The following is a 20,646-nucleotide window of genomic DNA, read 5'->3' on the forward strand; positions in this document are numbered from 1 at the left end:
TTCTTGACCTCTTAACTGAACGACCTCTCCTATCCCCAGCCCTCTTCTCCTTCCATCTCTAGCCATGAGAAACTGAGGTTGTGATCACAGCGAGAAGTAGACTTGTTCCTGGCAGAGAGGGGCTGGGGAGGGCACCAAGAAAGGTGTCAGAAGGAAACTCATGTCCCTCCCCCAAAATACTGGCGTGGGGGAGGAGGAGAGGGCGTTTGTACGCGATTTCTTTATGCAAAGGACTTGTCCTGACAGGGGACAAGGGGGTAAAGGGATGGGCTGAGCCGGGTGGTGAGGGGATGGGTGTGTTCTGGCTGGAAGGGTTGGGGAGGGGTTGGAGCTGGGCTTGTGGACCCACCCCCAGGAATGACAGGGCTGGGGGAGGGGCAGCCCAGGCCCAAGGTCATTGTGTCATTGTTACCATGGCAACGAACACCTCTCTACAGGGAACCTGAAAAGGGGTGGTGGGGGGAGGGAGCTCCCAGGTCCCTGCATCTGGGGACAGAGAAAGGACCAGAGACCAGGAGGAGAAGCACAGAGAAAAAGTGATTTATCTCTGTGAAGACCTGCCCATCTCAGAATTCTCAGAGCCTGGTACACTGTGGGTGCTCAATAAATGTCCCTCAGAGACAAAGACAGAGGGTCCAAGAGACTCAAAAGCCCAGACATACCACATGAAAGAAAAAAGAATCTCCCAACTGGGGTGGGTAGGGGGTCCTTTCCCTGACCTTCAACTTCATACCCCTCAGGGGTCCACTGAGAGCCCTAGATCCTCTCACCTTCCCTAGCCTTGGGCCCTCAGGCCTCCCTAACCCCACAAACCACCCACCACAGCAACTCCCTGAAGCAATTATGTCTGGTCCTTCAACAACTTTTCTGTCTTTAAATTCTTACAGCCTAGGGGCACCTGGGTGGCTCAGTGGGTTAAAGCCTCTGCCTTTGGCTCTGGACATGATCCCAGGGTCCTGGGATCAGAGCTCCACATCGGGCTCTCAGCTAAGCGGGGAGTCCGCTTCCTCCTCTCTCTCTCTCTGCCTGTCTCTCTGCCTACTTGTGATCTGTCTGTCAAATAAATAAATAAAATCTTTAAATTCTTCCAGCCTGGGGGCTGTCTGCTAGCTCCTAGAGCTGTGGTGAGAAGTAGGGAGGAGGGGAACAGGCACTCTGCCTCCTTCACTCTCAGGAACCCAGGTGGCCATATTCCCCTAGGAGGGCCCCCTCCTGGTTTCAGATATTTTCCAATTCTTCCTGGAAACCCCTCCCCCACCCTTCCTCAGCCCGCCAACTCCTCCCCAGAAAAACCTACAGGCCTCTTCCTTTCTGGCCAAGAAACCGGTATCCCTCCCGCCCCTTTTCTTCTGGGACTCAGCGGGCATCTACTTGGTCTGCCTGCCCTCTGCTGGCCCAACGCCGGTACTGCAGGGACCCTCCGCTAGCTCCCCCAAGGAGAAACAGAAACAGAACTGAGATCTCTTGAATTCCTGCATTTTAATTTCCTTAGGGTCTCAGACGTTCAGGTCCTAGAGGGTCCCAGTCCCCAGTTTCTTCAGAGACTCCGACATCAGGAATCCAGTTCCGCAGCTCAGAGGTCAACGAAAGAAAGACAACTTCTCTTGGAGCCAGGCCTCGGTGAGGTCATCAGTGGTGCGGATTTCAAATACCTGGGCAGGGAGAGTTCTCCGCATTAAGACCCACTCAGGAAGTGAAGTAGTGAGCCCTCTGGCCTCTTCCCCCCGCTCAGAACAGGATCCCAGACCCTCGGGCTCTACCTCCCTAGCCCTGGGGAGCCTCAGTCCCAGGCCCAGACCTTTGTGAGCTCTGCTGTCTGCACCAGTCTGTTTTTACTCCCTGCGTACATCATCTGCTGTTCAGGCTTGCAGCCTGCATGCAAAAGAAGAGAAAAGAGCGTAACTGGGGGACCCCACTTATCACTAAGGCCCCAGTTATGTCCTGCAGGCCCTGAAGTTTTCGAAAGTTCCTGGGAGCTGTTCTAAGTTCGTCTCTTGAAGCCATACTCAGGGTTTGGGGGCTGTTTGGGGGAGGAGCTTGTTATGCTGAGGGTCCCAGGAGATGGTTTAGAGGCCACACAGGAGTTTCTAAGTAAAAGGGAGAGGTTAACTGGCTTACACACCTTGGGACTGAGGAGGACAAGTGGGCTCTTAAGGAATCTGAGCTCCCACCCCACTCCAGCACCCATGCGCCACACAGGCTGCACATTCACACAGTCACCAGTCACACGTACCTGCACCCATGGACACGCTCTTGCACACCCCAAGCACAGAATCTAAGACCCTCTTGTGGGGACAGGGAGAGCCGTGCCTCACCCACAGGACTGGAGAAGATGAAGCACAATGGGTAGGACACTCGGCCGTCCTCGTGCACGTACTTGTAGCTGTAAACCACAAACCTACACCAGCCAAAGGGAAATCAAATTCAGTACTTCCGCCCGGAGCCCGGGCCCAATGCCCATTACCGGAGTCCACAGTCTTAAAATCTTGCCTGAGTCTGAGAACCTAGGGCTAACAAATGAGACCCCAGGATACAGACCGTGAACACAAAAGGATGAAAAATACTCATTGTGGTAAGTGCTTGTTTGATTCACAATAACCCCCTGACATAAGTGCTCTTGTTATCCCCATACTACAGATGGGAAAACCGAGGCCCAGAATCATTTAACTGGGTTTCTGTGGATACAGGAAAGATTTGAGCCCAGGGAATTCGTGCCAGAGTGTAAAGGCTCAAGCACTACGTGGGACCATCCAGAGCTCTAGACCTCTGAGACAGCCAGCTCCCATCATTTGCCAAGCCCAAGGCAAAATGGAAATGTGGGGTCTGCTGTTCAAAAGGCAAGAGAAAAGCTGTTCCCTTTGCTCCGCAGTCTCTCTCCAGACTGGTCACGGGCTCTTTAAATTTACTACTTCAAGTCGGGCCCTCTTGGGCATGGGGACACTCACAGGGGAAGTACAGCCGCTGGCTCGCTTATAGACAGACCCTGGAAATTGTCATGCAGGGGGTGTCTGCCAACCCTGACTCTGACCCTCCCCCATCTGCACTCAGGCCCCATGCCTGGGACAGAGGGTAGCAGTGCTCCCTGGGCGGTGGGGGTGACCAGGGGAGAACCCGACCAACCAGGGCTGATGGAGGGACCATGTGTGAGCTGAAGGTGGCTCCAAGCCCCCAGCACATGCTCCACTTGTCCCACCAGACTTTACACAAAACACGAACTCAAAGATAAAACTATAAAAAATTTCCAGATGGCCCGCAGCCGCAGAGCACTAAGCCCCGTCTGTGTTTGAGACTCCCTTCTGTGCATGGAGCCCAGCGTGACTGTACTTGTCAGACACCTGGGGAGCCGGTCCTGGCTGGAATGGAGAGCCTGAGATGGAGGGTCAAAATCCTGGTGCACCCCAAATTCACCCCAGTGGAGATGTAAAATCTAAACATGACTAGGCTTCAAAGGAGTGTCGAAGACCTCCTTTGTACTAGCTTAGGAGGCTTCACACAGGATTCTCCCCAATCATTAAAGGTCAAACAACTCCCCCACTTCCCAAAGTATTCTCAGGCATTGAAAAAGGAAAATTTCATTTTTTGTTTAATGAAGTGCAATCACGAGACTGAAACCTGACAATGTTTGTACAGAAAAAAAAAAAAAGAGCAAGCTCTAATATCACATGACTACCAGTGTAAAATTCTGCAATAAAATATTAGTATACAAACAAAAAGTCCTAGGGTGTGAATTCGTGGCCTCGAACCCAGACCAGAACCCGTGATTAATACTGGAATCCAAGGGGTCCCTCAGTCTGTTCCTTCATCATCACCCTCACCCCTCCCTGGCCTGACCCTCCCCTCACTACCCCCAGGATACCTGGGCTGTCTCTCTGGCAACTCTGTTTTTAATTCCTCTGGAGAAATGTTCTGGGGGTGAGGGGGGAGAAAAAGAAAAGACCATCATTAAGTAAGGTTGACCTATGTGCCTAGGCACTGGTCTAAGAAACACACATAGATCAACTCACTGATTTCTCCCACAATTCTGTGCAGTAGCTTCTCCTTAGCCCCACTTTACAGGTGAGCAAACTGAGGCCCAGGGTGGTTAAGACACCGGTCCATGGTTGTGGAGAGCGAGCCGCAGGATTCAGATTTGAATCTGGGTTCAAATCGTAACCATTTTGCTACACTGTCTTTCAGAGGACCTGACAGGGCCCAGCTCCTAGTCGATCCTCCCACCACCACCCCATCAAACAGCCCCAGCCTCCAGCCTCAGTCTCCATGGGCCACCCCGTCAAATCCTTACCACAACACTATGAAGTAAGCCTTATTAGCATCCCTGTGTGACTGATAAAGACAGCGAGGCAAGAAAGGGGGAGGTCTATCCTTTTATGCAGGATTTCCACTAGCTTTTTGTTGATTTATCTGGAAACTTTCATTTACATGCCAATAAAATATCATCATCATTGTCATTACCATCATTATTTTATTGAGTATATTCTATGTGCGGGACCCACTTCTAAGCCCATGACAAGGATTAAAGCACTAAATCATAGACCCTAAGAGGTAGGTACAGGTATCCCCATTTCACAGATGAGAAAACAGAGACCCATATAGGTGAAGTCTCTTGCCTCGAGTCACAACTGAGCTGGGATTTGACCTCCAGTCCTGTCTAGCCCCCAAAGTCAGGCTCTTAGCATCAGCTCCAGTCTCCTGGTTCTCCCAGTCCTACCCTGCCCTTCTCGGTGGCCCCATCCATCCCAGACCCTCACCTGAAATTCTTCCTCGAGCACGACCATCTGCCGGTCCTTGTCCACCTTCACTGGGGAGGGATGGCATATGGGGGTTAGTTGCCCCTTCCATCCAGTAGGGACACTAGCCAGACTTCCTTGTTTGTCCCCACCCCCTCCACCAACCTTCCAGGGGAGGAGATGACACTCACTGATTATGGCTGCATTGTCTGTCTCTTTTCTGAAGCGAAATTTTCTCAGCTTTTCCTTTAGTTCAGGGTCCACCTCGCACACCACCAGGGAATCCGACTGCCAGAGAAGCCCAGGAAGAGCTTAAGAGAGCGTAAGCCCCCCACCCCACCCCATCACCTTCCCTCAACCTCAGTTTCTCCAACTACTAATGAAGAGGTGGGCCTGATGGCCCATAGGACGCCCCGGGTACAATTAGGGAAAAGGTGCTTTCCGCAGGGTGGAAGGTGCCGCCCCTTACCAGTGCATGCATTTGGGGAGCAGGGCAGAGGCTGGGCTCCAGCCCTCTAGGCAGGTGCCCTCAGGGAACACTTGAGGATCTGCTTGCTCGGGGGCTAAACCTGGAGCCAGCATCTCTCTTCCCCCAGCCAGGCCCTTTGCTGCAATGGGGTCACCCTCCCAGCCCCTGAGTAGCCCCCAGGCTGACCTTCACCCAGGCAATCTCCCAACCCCAACCCCACCCCAGCCCCCAGCCCTTCCCATACACCCCTCATCCCCCTAACCATGACTTTTCTGTCCACAGGCCTCTTCTCAGTTCCGCTGTCTTCTAGAATTAGGGACCAGGGCTGCAGGGGGCGGGGTGTGGGGCAGGGGAAAGGTTTCATCCAACACCACATCCTGTTTATGCCCATTCTGGGACAACTGTCTCAGAGGGCTCCTCCCCTTCCTTCCTTCCCCTCATCTGCCAGGACCTCCCAGGCTTTGCAATCACCCAGACCTGGATTCAAATGCTGCCTTGCTGTGTGACCCTAGCTAGGTAGCTTCATCCCTCTGATTCAGGATTCCTGTAGGGATAAAACAGCCTTACATACCTCCCGGCATGGTGGACATGCTCAATACACTGTAGATAAGAGCTCTGGGGCGCCTCTGTGGCTCAGTGGGTTAGGGCCTCTGCCTTTGGCTTGGGTCATGATCTCAGGGTCCTGGGATCAGCCGCAGGGCTCTCTGCTCAGTGGGGGGCCTGCTTCCTCCTCTCTCTGCCTGCCTCTCTGCCTACTTGTGATCTCTGTCAAATAAATAAAAATTTTCAAAAAAGAGAGAGGGGCGCCTGGGTGGCTCAGTGGGTTAAAACCTCTGCCTTCGGCTCAGGTCATGATCTCAGGGTCCTGGGATCGAGACCCGCATCGGGCTCTCTGCTCAGCAGGGAGCCTGCTTCCCCCTCTCTCTCTGCCGGCCTCTCTGCCTACTTGTGATCTCTGTCTGTCAAATAAATAAATAAAAATCTTAAAAAAAAAAAAGAGAGAGAGAGAGAGAGAGAGCTCTTTTAGCTCCTCCCCTCCTCCAGGAAGTTTTCCTGGATCATCCCCACTCTGGAATATTTTAATTCCAGAGTAGAAAAGGGGAGCTTAGGGATGTTTGCTAGCCAAACTGCCACCCACCGCGTTGATGGGGATATCAAGATTCCACATTATCCCGTGGAGACTCCACTCCACTATTCCAGGTAATGCTGGATTTTTTTCCTGCACTTATTCAGCCTCAGGGGCCTAATAACGAGCCCTACAACAATGGTGTCCAATTGTGTCAGATCAGTACCCCCTTTTTTATTAAGTGCATTTTGTGTTGCCCCCTTTCCCACCATGAAATCAAAGTCCTAGATAACGTAACCTACTTATACCACAAACCCCTGCCCCCAAAATCAATACCGTGTCCTGTCATATAAAGGAGAAATAAAAGGGAAGTAATTTATGGGAAAATTCCCTGTGTTTCAGTGAGAAAATAAAAGCCAACAAGAGACTCTTCACTAGGGGCGCCTGGGTGGCTCAGTGGGTTAAAGCCTCTGCCTTCAGCTCAGGTCATGATCTCAGGGTCCTGGGATCTAGCCCCACATCTGGCTCTCTGCTCTGCGGGGAGCCTACTCCCCCCCACCCGCCTGCCTCTCTGCCTACTTGTGATCTCTGTCAAATAAATAAAATCTTCGGAAAAAAAAAAAAAAAAAAAAGGAGACTCTTCACAGGTTCCTGCTCCTCAGTGGCTGGCCCGCCATATTGGCTGGGCTTCCCCCCACCCCCCCCCCCCCCCTTCCTTAACCCCCCCCCCGCCCCTGGCCCCCCCCCCCACCCCCCCCCCCCCCCGACTGACAGGCGTCACTGGAGCTATTCTCCCTTTCCCTGCATCATCAATGTTCCCATCCCTACTAGAGCTTTCCTTTCAGTCTACATGTGGGGTTGTCTTCCTTCTTTTAATTTTTTTTTAGATTTTATTTATTTATTTGAGAGAGACACAGAGAGAGAGAGAGCGCGCATGAGAGGGGAGAAGGTCAGAGGGAGAAGCAGACTCCCCAGGGAGCTAGGAGCCCGATGTGGGACTTGATCATGGGACTCACGGATCATGACCTGAGCTGAAGGCAGTCGCTCAACCAACTGAGCCACCCAGGCGCCCTGGGTTGTCTTCCTTCTTATAAACGAAGAACCCTATCTTCCGTCCAACATTGCCCATTCATTTCCTTCCCTTTTCAGCAAAACTTCTCTAAAGAATCATCTACACTTGCTGCCTCCAATGTCTCCTCCTGATTCTCTTCAACTCCGGGAGAGTTGTGACTCCTGTCTCCCAGCAGATTGTGACTCCTGTCCCCATCCCCTGATGTAGCCTTGTCTGGGCCACCATTGACCTCTACGGTGTTGGACCTACTGGTCAATTCTCAATCTTCGTCTGTTGTGCCCTGTCAGCTGCATGTGTCACCGTCCATCCCTCTCTGTGCCCTGAAGAAACACTTTCTTCACTTGGCTTTCAGGACAACACCCTGGCCTGGGTTTCCTCCACGTGTTCTGGCTGTGCTCCTTCCCGGCCTCTTGCTGATTCTTCCTTTTAACAGTGGGGTGTTCCAGGGCTCAGTCCTTCGTCTCCTCTTTTTCACCTACCGTCCTCTCCTGATCTCATCTAGTCTCTTGGCTTTCAAAGGGCATACCCCAATTATTTCTCCAGCCTAGGTTTCTCTGTGGATTCTAGATAGACTCCTACATCCAGCTGCTAAGCTGATTATCTCCACATGGATGTCTCAGTCATCCTTAACCTGTCTCATTCCTCTCATCGTACATCAGAATTGTCAGTTCTGAACTTGGATATGTAACCAGAACCTGCCCATCTCCCCCCTCCATGCACGGCCCATACCCTGGTCCCCCAAACCTTCATCTCCTGCCTGAACTCTTGCAGCAACCTCCTCACTGTCCCCTTGTGCCCCCCCCACACACACTCTATTTTTCACAGCACTGCCATAGGGATCCTAATAAAACCCAAAGCAGATGACACACTTCCTCTCTCAAACCCTCCTACAGCTTCCATGTTATTTGGGTAAAAGCTAGTTGTAAAAGCTAGAGTCCTTACAGTGGCCTTTATCTGCCACCACCCCTCCTCCATTACCACCTGGACCTTGTCTTCTCCTACCCTCCCCTCTTTGGTCACTCCATTGCAGCCACATTATCCTCTTTGTGGTTCTGTGAATAAGCCTGCCACTGGGCCTTTGCACTTGCTGTTCCCTCTTTTAGGAACCTTCTTTCCCTTATGGTTTACCCCTTCCTTTCTTCAGATTTCTGCTCAAACCTCACCTGATCACACCTTTCCCCCAGCTAAAATAGTGCTGACCTCATCACTCCATCCCCTCAGCTTGCTTTATTTTTCCCTGTAGTACTTATCACCAAGTCACATTATATTTATTTATTTATTGTGTCCCCCTAGAGGCACCTGCGTGGCTCAGTGGGTTAAGCCTCTGTCTTCGGCTCAGGTCATGATCTCAGGGTCCTGGGATCGAGCCCCACATGGGCTGTCTGCTCAGCGGGGAGTCTGCTTCCCCCTCTCTCTGCCTGCCTCTCTGCTACTTGTGATCTCTCTCTCTCTGTCAAAATAAATAAATAAGATCTATTTATTGTGTCCCCTCAACCAGAATGTAAGCTTCAGGCATGAATGTAAGCTTTGTTCCGTTGTTGAATTTCTAGAAACAAGGTTCTAGTGAACCTTGAAGCCCCTGACACATGTTAGGTACTTGAGTATCACTGAGTGAATAAATGAAATGGTATCTATTGAACTACTCTACATGTCATGAAGGTTTTTGCTTAAACAGAGGAGGTAATGGATGGGATTTGATACCCTCTGCCAGCCTGGCTTGAAATGAACTTTCCTCACTGCATTTTCCTCTCTCTCTGGCTGTCCCTTCTCAATCTTGGACAGATGCCCATTCCTTTGCTCAAACCTTAGGTGTCCTCCTTTCTTAGGGTTCTGTTGAGTCCTTGTCTCCATTCATCCTTCGTATCCTCCAAGGCTAGATCACCCACAGCTTCAATTACCATCTTTGAAGAACCTCAAATCTTGGTTTCCGGCCCCAAGTTCTCTTAAGCTCCAGACAGCCTCCTGCCCGCCCGCCACACACCACCCCCCCGCCCCCGCCCCGCCCCGCTGCTGGGTAGCCCACACTGGACTCAGCATCTTCCAAACTTGCTTCTCCTCTGGGTCTCCTTTTCAGGGAGAAACTACCAACCCCTAACCCCCACCCAAAGTCCTTGTCTAGGATTTCAACCTCTCTCCTGGCTCTGCAGCCAGCCAGTCCCAAGACAGGTTCACTAGGCCTCCTGGGCGTCTCTCCCGCCCACACCTCCTCCCTTTCCCACAGTCCCACCCCGGTGCAAACGTCCCTGTTCCACCCCAACTGCCTCCCTTTACTGAAGGCCCCCAGTTTTATTCCCTCCAATCCACGCTCCATATGAAAGCCAGAGCCATCTTTCCAAATCCCCAACTCACCATGACTCTCCCTGACTTGAAGCCCTTCCATGGCTCCCTAGCGTCCTCAAGACAAGCCCAAACTCCCTCAAGTGGCCAAACATCTGGCCACAGCTCATTTCCCACCACTCCTTGCCCGGAACAATACACTCCGTCCACCCCGACTGTATTTTCTTTGAGTTCCTCTAAGACGCTGTGTCTCGGTCACCTTCTGGGTGAGGGCCCCCGCTCCGCTTAGTCACCAGATCCAGGAAAGTTTGTGGAATGAACAGATTACAAGAGTCAAAGCAACAACTCCCATTTGTTGACGGCCTCCATTGTGCCAAGCGCTTTCTACGCATCGTCTCTTTCAATCCTATTCCCACTTGGGACACGAAGCAGCAGGTTCAGACACAGTTGCGGTGATAGAGCTGAGACTCCAGAAGCCTGAGCACCAAACTGTAACCTGGCCGCTCGGGACCACTTCGGCCCAGACCTTAGGCGGACGGAGCAAGAGGGGCGGGGAGGGAGGCCTTGAACACCAGATTCAGGAATTGTGACCTAGCTCACGGCCTCTGAGGTAGACGTGCGCGAGACTGCCCCCTGCGGGCGGGGAGGCCCAATCCCCGGCTGCGCCGCGCCCGTCGCCCATGGCAACACAGCTTGCGCCCCGCCCGCCCGCCCCCAGGTCCCGGAGGGGCCGACTGCCCGTCAGCCCCGCGGCCAACCAATCCCAGCGCGTGGAGGGCGGGCCTCTTGGGCCTCGCTCAACCCCCAGCGCTCCCCTCTCCGCCAGGACCCCGCCTTTCTCCGCGCACACCTCCCGCCCTTCGGGCTGCCCTCGCCGCCCGTTGGCGGGCGCGCCGTTCGTCACCGCGGCTTGAGCTAATGCCGGCGCGCAGCGGCCCCGGCGGGGCGGGGCCAGGGGCGGTGACGCACGGCGCGGTGACGCAGCGCGACGGCGGCGGCGGCGGCGGCGGCGGCGGCGGCGGTGGTCGGTGCGGGAGGAGGGAGGGGAGCTCGCGGGCCGGAGAGGGGGCGACGGCGGCGGCGGGGGCCTGAGGAGGCCCGAGCGGCGGCTGCGGCGGCGGAGGCCAAGGCGGTGAGTCGCGGACAGGGCCGGGCGGCGGCAGGGCGGCGGCGGGTCGGGGCGCGCGGGGCTCACCTCAGGGCGCCCCAGGCCGCGCGGGCGGCCCCGCCCCCTCAGGGACCCCGAGCCGCGGGCGGCGGCGAGCGCGGGCCTCGGGGGTCCCGGCCCTCGAGAGAATTCCCCACCCCCGACCCCCGAGTCTCCCGCCCAGGCCGCCTGGGAAGCTTTTCTCCGAAACCCTCCTCACACCCTAGGGACCGCGAGGGGCCGGGGAACCTTCCCCCGAACACCACCCCCCTCCCCCGCAGGTCTGCCTCAGACACCTCCCTGGAGGGCGTTCCCGCAGCCCCGCCAAAGCCCCCCCAGCCCCCCCTAAAACCCCCCCCCCCCCCCCGGGCGCGAAATCTTCCCGAAACCCCCCCCCCCCCCGCCCAAGCCCCGCCCGCCTTACGTCCACAGAATCTTGTCCAGACGCCGACTTAGGTCTCGGAAATCTTCCTCAGCGAACCCCTCCTCTGGCCCCAGATCCCCCATCCTCCTCCGTCCAGAAATATTCCCCGGAGGCCACTCCTCATCTATTCCAACAATGTGTGTCATATCTCCTCCCCGAGCCTCCCTCATAAGCCCTAAAAATCTCCTGCAGTCTCCCTGAGATCCCCTCCAGACCCCGCACATTCCAGAAATCTCCCCCAGAGACCTATTTTGCATATCTCCACAATATCCTCAGGTCTTCCCCCTCATAGGTCCCAAGAATTTTCCCTCCTACCTACCCCCACACCAGAAATCACCTGGGAGATGTTTCTCACATGGCCCCCAAATCTCCAAACCCCCTCCCTGCCACCATGTCCTTTGGAATTTCCCTGATATACCCTGAAAGTCTTTCTCAGAGACTCTCTGAAATGTCCTCACATCCCCAAAATTCACCTGGAGGACCCTCTCTCCACCCAAGCACCAGCCATCTCCCGTACACACTCCCCCTTCGTGAAGTCATCCCTTAGGACCCTTCCACAGATCCCAAAGATTTCTCCCAAAGATTTGGGATCCCTCAGGTCTCACCAGCCTGAAATGCCTTAGAGATCACCCTCACATACTCCAAGAATCTTCCCCCAAGACCGCCCTCACTTCTCCCAAATACCTCCTCCAGAGAGTCACTGAAATCTCTGGAGAACTCATATCCCATATTCCAAAAGCCTTTTCCACAAGCCCTGTTACCTATCCCAACTCTTTCCCGGTAACTTACACCACATGTTCCAGAGATTTCTTCAGGATTCCAAAAAGGTCCCTTGTAGTCTCTGATATCCTCTAGAATCCTCTTTAGATGACCCTTGAAAATCCCCCTTTCTAGACTGGCTTTTAGTTGAAGTTTCAAAACCTGTTAAATTTTAAGACTCTTCATGATCTCTGTGAGATGCGGTTTTTCCAGGATGTCCTCACATCTTCTTGGAGACCTCGGCAACCCCTTGAGCTCTCCTGGGATAAGCCCTTGAAATCCCTCCCAGAGATCCTTCCGACACCCCCAGAACCCACTGAATCACTGTTCAGAGACCTCCTGCCTTATTAAGACACTTCTAGAGACTTCCCTTCCTGAGCTCTTCCTCACAGGTTCCCTCACATCCTCTAGAACCTCCTCCCTATTCAGTCTTCCCTTAAAATAACTGAGGTCCTGCTCTTAGAAAGTCCCAGAATTCTTTCTGAAAGACCTTCTACCCTGACATTCCCACATTCTACTCAGAAGACCCACTTTTCCCATACTTTATCTTTCAAAGACTTTACTCAGAGGTTTCTCCTCATCTGAGCTCTCTTAGGAGTTCCTGAAAAGATCTCTGCCATCCTGCTCCAGCACATCCAAAGCCTTTCTCTGGAGACCACACCTCCCACAGACACCCTTCAGAGAATTTTCTTCAAAATTGCCCTGCATTGACAACCTAATCCTCAGCACTTTCTGAGACTTCTTCGGAACATTGCCTCATGCATCCATTCAGTACCCTATCAGATTTACCCCTTTTAGGATTCCTACTTACATCCTCTCACCACCTCTGTTCTCTTTTCTTTGAAATCAACTTAGAGATCCTTCTTAGCTCTGAGCCTCCTTCCTCACATTGTCCCTTCAGAGGTCCCCAGCATCTTCCAGGTTCCCCTCACCCTCTAGAGCCTCCACTGTCTCCTTTTAATGAAAAGATCCTCAAGAGACAGCCTCACCTCTTGAAATCTCAACCTTCAGAAACATCTCAGGCCGGTTTTTTTTTTTAGGTTTCATCCTCAAAGACTCCTCCTCCCTTTGGAGATTGAGAGACCCTCAACCCCATCCTTGGAGACTTCCTGAGGACTCCCCCATTTTCTTTTCAGCAGCCTTCTCCTTCTTTTTCCCGTTTGAAGGCCTCCTCACTAAAGAATCCCTTCCCCTGTACCAGTGATCCTTAAAGCATGGTCCTTGGGCCAGCAGCATCAGCATCACCTGGGAACTGGTTAGAAATGCAGATTCTTGGGTCCAGCCCAGACCTATTGAATCCGAAGACCTGAGAGTAGGATCCAGCAGTCTGTTTTTAGGGACCCACCTGGTGATTCTGGAGCATGCTTGAGTTTGAGAACCATTGTCCCCCGAGAGGATTTCCCTTTTGCCACAGAAAGCCCCCTGAAAGATGCTTCAGGGTATACCTCTGGACTCCTGCCCACCCCCATTTTCCTGAGAGTCCCCTTTGTGAAATATCCATCCTCCAAAAAGTCTGCCTCCTTGAAAGGATTCTGGCTTCTCTCAGAGGTTACCCCACCCTCTGAGCAATTCCTTCATATTCCACCTTCGAATGGTTTCTTTCCAGGTCTCCCTCAGCACTTTCACCTTCTGGCTTCCCCTCCACACCATACCCCAGCCTTTGGGGCTTCCGCTTCAAATTGCTATCTCCTTGAACACATGTCCATTTCTAATCTTCATCTGTTTCTCTCCATGTAGGCACTCTCCCTTTAAGGTCTTTTCATTCTCTTTGTCTTACTGTTGAGAGTCCTCTCTTTTACTTCTTAGAGCACTACTCACCTTCTCCCTTGTAGTTTTTCATGTACTTGTCTACTCATCCTCACTGGACTAGCCAGTCTGGAAAGTACTGGGATGTGTCTTTTTTATCTCTGAATCCCACACTGGGATCTGCCCTCTGTAAGTTACTGGGAATTATTAGAGAATGGGCAACTCCTCCCTCTGCATTTGGCAAGAAATCTCTAAGTTTTTCAGATCTCACTCCCCATTCAGGTTCTATACACCTTCCCCACCCCCTCTTGTCCTCTCTCTCTACCTAGCTCCCATTGTCTCTCCTCCTAGAAGAGGCTGTCTTGCCCCTCCTACTGCTGTTTGAGGGACTTTTCTGTATGCTCACTCCTTATTCTGAGCTGCCTTAGGTCCTATTCTCGGTGACCTGCCTCACCCCATCCTGGTTAGCTTCTCAGACTTTGTAAGTCTGGGGCCTCCACAGGGCTCTCAGCTTTCTCTGAGGGGTTCTGTTTCTCTCTAGGGTCTAGAAGAGGAAACAGAGATCACAGGATAAACAGTGGGGCCTGCCTTCAGTGCGCTCACAGTACATTAGAGGGGTTGGGCAGGTACATGGGGCAGAACATGAGGTACGAATTATATGCTGTGGAAATTTGGCAGTGAAAGAGGGATCCTTTTATCTGTAAAGACTTCATGGAAAGGTGGTTTTGGGGCTCGGTGATGTTCCACAGGAGTTGGGACAGTGGTGAGTGGCCTTCTAGGCAGTTAACAGCTTTGCAGTGGGCCAAAGACAAGAAAGCCTCCTCATCTCCCACCCATGGCATCTCTTCTCTTCACTTAAAGGACAGAGATGAAAGAAAACAGATCTCTTCCATCTCTGTTGTATTTGCCAGCTGTACTTTTGTGACCCATAGAGCGATAATACCAATGGCTACTATTTATTGAGTAATTACTATTTGCCAGTCACTATCTAAATGCTTCACATGTATTCTCATGTTCCTCATAGGAACCCTATAAGGTAGGTAAGCTACAATTAATCTCATTTTACGAATGGTGAAATTGAAGACAGGTGGCACAAATAGAAGGTCTCTGGACCCTGTCCGTCCCAAGATGATAGTGCCATGAGTCATAGAGTTGGATTTTCTGTTCCGATAGGGTTGGGTACAGTGAGGCATTATAGCATAATGGTTAAGTATGCAGATTCTAGGGTCAGACAGGATTTCCATCCCACCGTCACTTACCAGTTTTGTGACCTAGAATAATTACTTCAATTTTACTCTGGTTCTTAGTTTCCACATCTAAAAAATGAAACTAATAATGATATTCTATATTATAAAATTATTGTAAGGATTGAACTAGTTAATACATATAAAGTACCTAGAACAATGCCCTGTGTATAACTGCTCAGTGTTATCAAAAATAAATGGCTCATAAATAAATGGCTTATGTGAGCCTGTACTCCAGAGACAAAAATGACAGAACCTTAGTTCAAACTGGTTTAATCAAAAAAGAGAATTAATTAGCTTGTGTTACTAAAAAGTCCAGGTCTGGATTGGCTTCAGACCTAGCTTTATCCAGGAGTTCAAAACAATCTTCTCAGTAATCTCTGCCCATTTCTCCAAAGAGTTAGCTTCATCCTCAACAAGTTTCTACTTTGTGGTGACTAAGATGGCCTTCAGCAACTCCAGGCTTACATCCTACTTCCTTAACAGCCTTAGTGGAAAGAGAACTCTTTTCTGAGAGCCCCAGTGTGAAAACAGTTTCTTCCCTGAATAAGTGTGAAATAACAGAAGATCTTTAGGGACGTGTTTGGGGTTCTATACCCTGGAATTGTATCTTGCTTGCTGAGGTTGCTCTGATTCCATCCTACAGCCTTACTGAGTACTGGTGCCAGTCTCCCTCCTCCCTTGTTCTTCAGCCCTAGTCATTCTCCACTCTGTGATTGTTTGGATCCAGAGAGAGTCAATGGTTAGTCTGACCCAACCAGACTTTCCTTTGGGATCTCACTGATAGAGACAGGGAAGAGATGGCTGCCCAGTTTTCATGGTAGCTCCAGGGTAGGGTAGTGGAATCCAGGAGTAGTGTTGTTCAGTTCTGTACTTCAGCTTTGGGTTTTTTGGACTCTGAACTTTGTGAAGAGTTAGGTAAATTACTTTGAGTAGAGTTTTGTTTTGTTTTAGTGTAAATTTTTGAATAGAATCTGATTGAGGGCAGGTTATAGAACAATAGTGTATGCAGTATATAAGTTTCAACTCTAGCAGTTAAACAATTTATGGAGGCACTTTTCTAGGTACTGGACATACAGCACTGAAGAAACAGTCGAGGTATTGGAACTCATGGTGCTTACATTCTGATGGGGCAGTGGAGAGATACATAAATCAGTGATATGTGCTATGAAGAAATTAAAACAGTAGAGTGAAAAAGAGGATGGCTGTAGCCACTATATTCAGAATGGTCAGAATTGGCCTCTGAGGAGGTGACAATTGAACCTGATAACCTGAAAGATGAGAAGGCATAGTTGGGGGGTGATCTTGGAGTGGGGCATTCCAGTCTAAGCATTGTTTTATGTGGAGAAAGGACTGCTGTAAGGGTTGTGGGGGCGGGAGGAGTAATATTTCACAGATATATTGAGGGTGTGCTTGCTGTGTGCCAGGTGCTATGCTAGGAACTGAAAACATAGCCGTGAATAATAGAGCCACAGTCTTTCCTTCCCTCATGGATCTTACAGTCTAGGCATTTCTGGAAGAGCTGCAGCCTTCAAAGAAATGCCTTTCGATGATATCAGACCAAAAACTCCTTCCTGGGGAGATGAGGAAGACTGGGGCACATATGAACCCAGATCTGATTGATGGGAGGGAAGCAGCTATGTGGTGATCTGGGGAAGAACATTTCAGGTAGAGGGGTCAACAAAAGTGACAGAAGCCTTGAGATGTGTTCAAGGAACAACAAGGAAACCAGTGTAAGGGAGAAGGGGCAAGGGATTGGAGAGGTTGACAGAGTCTAGATCACATAGGGCCTTGTGGGCCTTGGTATTTAAGAGACTTGGGAAGCTATAGAGGGTCTTTAAAACAAGACAGTGACATGGTCTGACTTTGTTACTTTCTTTTTTTCTTTCTTTGTTAAGAATTTTCACTGGTGGGCACCTGGGTGGCTCAGTTGGTTAAGCAACTGCCTTCGGCTCTGGGACGCCTGGGTGGCTCAGTTGGTTAAGCAGCTGCCTTCGGCTCAGGTCATGATCCCAGCGTCCTGGGATCGAGTCCCACATCGGGCTCCTTGCTCGGCGGGGAGCCTGCTTCTCCCTCTGCCTCTGTCTGCCTGTGCTCGCTCGCTCTCCCTCTGTCGCTGAAAAATAAATAAAATCTTTAAAAAAAAAAAAAAAAAAAAAGCAACTGCCTTCGGCTCAAGTTATGATCCCGGAATCTCGGGATCAAGCCCTGCATCGGGTTTCCAGCTCCGTGGGGAGCCCGCTTCTCCTTCTAACCTTCTCAGCTCTCATGCTCTCACTCTCTCTCAAATAAATAAACAAAATCTAAAAAAAAGAAAAAAGAATGTTCATTGGTTTCTGCAAGAAAAACAGGTAAAAATGGAAGCAGGAGGTTGATTAGGAGGCATTACATTTGTTGAGATGAAAAAAGATGGTAACTTGAATATGATGGTGGCAGTAAAAAATGAGAGAAATAGATGTATTTTCAGTATAGAGAAAATAGGACTTAATAATGGGATTAGAGAGCTGGGGGGTGAGGGGTAGGGAGAGGGTGGTTGGGTTAAGGACATTCGGGAGGGTATGTGCTGTGAAATGTGTAAGCCTGTACCCCTAGGGCTAATAATACATTATATGTTAATAAAAAGTTTAAAATAATGGGATTAGAGAAAGAGAGGAATCCAGGATGATAATAGCTAACAGGTCTATAAGAATAGGCACTATTTTAAACCCATTTTACAGATGAGAAAACAGTCACAGCAAGGTGAAATCTCTTGCCCAAAGTTACACAGGTAGTAAATGGTAGGATTCTGTTTCCAACCCAGACAGCATGGTCCCAGAGCCACTTGAGTTTTGGGAAAGGAAAAGGAGGGCATGTTTAGTTGATGTTAAGAAAAAAAGAATTATCAAGACCAGATGAATAGATCTTATGGAAGAGAAAGGAGTCCAAGATGACTTTAAGAAATTCTGAATTGTCCACAAAAAGGTGATAGTTGAACCTGTGGGAGTTGATTATCAAGTGAAGGATGCTAGTATAGAGAAAGGAAAGAGCTAAAGATGGGAGTTTCACTGGGGAAGGGTCAACACATTGAAGTGTGGGATGAGTGAAAGAGAGCAATACATGGGGGCAAAGGGGGACGGGATACCAGCTTCCTCTCTACTTCAAGTTTTCCCACAGCTTTCCAGGCTGGCCTTATCTTCCAGGAGGCCCTGCCTGGCTTCTCCCCTCCTCTCCCTCTGTTCCCAAGAACTATTCATACAAAAGCCTCATTCTTGGCTGAGACAATAGTATACATATTTTGTGTACATATTTCAAGAGTTTCTGAAAATAATGGTTGATCTTTATAAAAAAGAAGCTGAGCTCCCTTGGCATCTGACATTCTCCTGTTCTTCTCAAGTCAGGATAGTGAGTTAACCTTAGGTAACTAGCCTGGTATGAAGTATACTCATGAAGTGTGAGTTCTTCAGAGGCCTAGGTGGGTGCTATAGAAGGGCTAAGAATGGGTAAGAAGGCTAACAGGACCCCCTTATTTATCCAGAGATGTTGGCATTAAAGGGTTTACCTTTTGCCCAACTTTTCTAGGCAGTGGAAGCAAACTTACAGGAGGTTGTAACATTCTTAGGAACAAGCAAGAGGTCTGAAGCCGGACAGACTGGCCTTGAAAATCTCAGCTTAGCTGGGTATAGTCTTAGGTGGCTTAACCTTTTCTGTGTCTGTTTCTTTTTTTGTAAAATGAGGATAATATTGTGTGTGTACATCTGTAGGTAGGTGTATAATACATGTGTACCTCATGTATATATGTGAAATATAGCATATATGTTGTTTTTAGAGTCAAATGAACTCATCCATAAAAAGCTGTTAGCATAAGGTCTAGCATATGACACGATGGGTGGTAGAGGGAGATATGCTAAGCATTCATATAGGTATTTTTATACACATTGTTTCATTTCATTCTTACAACAAGATTCACTGAGGAAGAAACTGAGTTACTTGCTTAAGGTCAACAGAGCAAGTAAGTATCAGCAGGAGAGCCCAGGTTTCAGCCACATCTGACTCCACAGCCTGGCTTCTGAATGAGGAGAGCTGACCTGCGGAGGTACCTCCTATCTGTGGGCCACCTCTTGCTGTTTGAAGCCAAAGAAGGGAGCCTAGTGAACAGTTTTTCCTAGAACCTCGTAGCCAATTTTGGCTTCATTTCCCACCTTCCAGGGTTGATAGATGCTTCCAAAGAAGGTTACTTGGTCCGTTGAAGACCAAGTATGGCAGCAGTAATATTGGGACTGTCCAGGAGGCTTTTGCCATAGGGGTCACCCTCTAGAGCCTTGCCTCAAAGGAGAGAGTCATTTTTGGTCACATGAATACAAGACCAGAGCAGTGGTGAGTTCTGTTTTTGTATGGGAGCAGTCAAGGCTCTTCCAACTCCAAGTGACAGAAACACAACTCCCAACTGTCCTTAGCCCAAAAGGAATTTATTGGTCCATATAACTGAAGAGTTTGAGGTGAGGAGGCTTCACGCTAGCTGGATTTGATCCAGAGCTTCAAATGTGAACAAGGCTCCCTCTTTGTCCCCTTACCTCTTGACTCTGCTTTCATCTGTGTTAGCTTCATTCTGAGACAGGCTCTCACCGTGAGGTAGCAGAAGTGGCAGCCAGTAACATCAGGAGATGTTGCATAATGTGAGCAGCTCCAGTGGAGAACTTATTCTCCCCAGTAGTTCCAGCAGGAATCCAGTGAGGACTTTCTTGGCCAGTAGATTTGTCTACTCCCGAGCCAAGGAAGACCGTTAATTTCCCAAAGGTACCAGAAGATGGGAATGGCTGTCTGGCAAGCAAATCCACCAGAATCCATCACGGTAAAGTGCCTTGCAGTAGTCGGTGCTGATGCCTCTTTCCTGGCCATCATACCAGCACAGCCCTTCCCTTCTCATTGCTGCCAAGCACCCAGGACAGGAGGTAGCTGGGGACCTCTGGCCCTTCAATGGAAGAAGGCCACACAGTCCTCTCCAGTCACTATCCACACCAAACACCCAGCATCCTTCTCCTGTCTTAAAAGTGACTATTGCTCTAACCCCCCTAGTGTTTACTGAGGATTGTCAGAGCCATGGCTGGGCATTAGATTCTCTCTGCCAGTCATGTACCGGAGCAGCTGGGTGGCTTGAGAGAGAAGGATAGTTAGCGGACTTTTGGTCTTTTCCCAGTTTGTGTCCATCTATTCCGAGGACTACAGGCCACAGGCTTTGTTTGTTTCTTAGATAGTGGTTCGTTTTTGCTGTTTTAATATGAATTTGTTTCCAATATTTAAAAATAGCTGAATTTTATTTAAAAATCCTGATTTCTGGCTCATCTTTAAATAACAAACAAAAAACTGGAAAAAAAAAAAAAACCCTAAACTACTAAACCTAACAATACTGGGCCCACATTCCCCCATGGCAGCAGGTGATTAGAGCTAAATAAGTGACTTCTCCTTTTAGACAGAATGAGTGCTTTCAACTCACTGTAGTCCTCACCAGCGTGCTTCATTCAAAACCTGGCCTCACTATGAAGTGTCATGTTTGAGGCCCTGCCCTGTCCCACAGCTTTACTTATTTGGGGAAGGGAGCTGGTCAGCAGTTTATTTGGGGGGCACAGTGATATTGCTTAGGAAAAATAACAACCCAGGAAAAGTTTATGGGAAAGAGAGTGCACATCTTTGGTCTTGTTCGTGGATTTGGTCATCTTTTTGCCGTAAATACTGTTGGCA

General features: G+C 50.0%; 2 protein-coding genes across 4 annotated transcripts in view; one reads left to right on the top strand and one right to left on the bottom strand.

The window, feature by feature from the left end:
- Positions 1-1,460: 1,460 nt before the first annotated feature.
- Positions 1,461-10,548, bottom strand: GMFG (glia maturation factor gamma). Of its 2 annotated transcripts, none has more exons than XM_032841744.1 (8): positions 10,462-10,548; positions 5,459-5,521; positions 4,919-5,015; positions 4,749-4,798; positions 3,857-3,906; positions 2,316-2,398; positions 1,799-1,872; positions 1,461-1,652 (listed from the first exon to the last, which is right to left on the bottom strand). In XM_032841744.1, the coding sequence occupies exons 2-8, from the start codon at positions 5,459-5,461 to the stop codon at positions 1,581-1,583; spliced, it is 429 nt and encodes a 142-aa protein (XP_032697635.1). In that variant the 5' UTR covers positions 5,462-5,521; positions 10,462-10,548; the 3' UTR covers positions 1,461-1,580. The 2 variants fall into 2 exon arrangements, with proteins under 2 accessions (XP_032697635.1, XP_032697634.1); XM_032841743.1 differs by lacking the exon at positions 10,462-10,548 and adding an exon at positions 9,684-9,862.
- A 136-nt stretch (positions 10,549-10,684) lies between these two features.
- Positions 10,685-20,646, top strand: part of SAMD4B (sterile alpha motif domain containing 4B) — a 37,558-nt gene continuing 27,596 nt past the window's right edge. The window contains exon 1 of one of the 2 annotated variants that reach the window (XM_032841804.1): positions 10,685-10,743. The gene's annotated coding sequence lies outside the window, so the exon portion shown is untranslated. The remainder of the gene's footprint in view (positions 10,744-20,646) is intronic. The other variant, XM_032841802.1, reaches the window with a different exon arrangement.

Source organism: Lontra canadensis, unplaced genomic scaffold (assembly GCF_010015895.1).
Source record: "Lontra canadensis isolate GAN:19392208 unplaced genomic scaffold, GSC_riverotter_1.0 scaffold125, whole genome shotgun sequence".
NCBI lineage: Eukaryota > Metazoa > Chordata > Mammalia > Carnivora > Mustelidae > Lontra > Lontra canadensis.

Bases quoted from the DNA above. Each gene is read 5' to 3' on its own strand.
- GMFG (XM_032841743.1), bottom strand. The intron at 4,799-4,918 runs GTGAGTGTCATC...ATCCCTCCCCAG, and splicing joins AGACAATGCAGCCATAATCA to TGAAGGTGGACAAGGACCGG. The intron at 3,907-4,748 runs GTGAGGGTCTGG...CCTCACCCCCAG, and splicing joins TGCTCGAGGAAGAATTTCAG to AACATTTCTCCAGAGGAATT.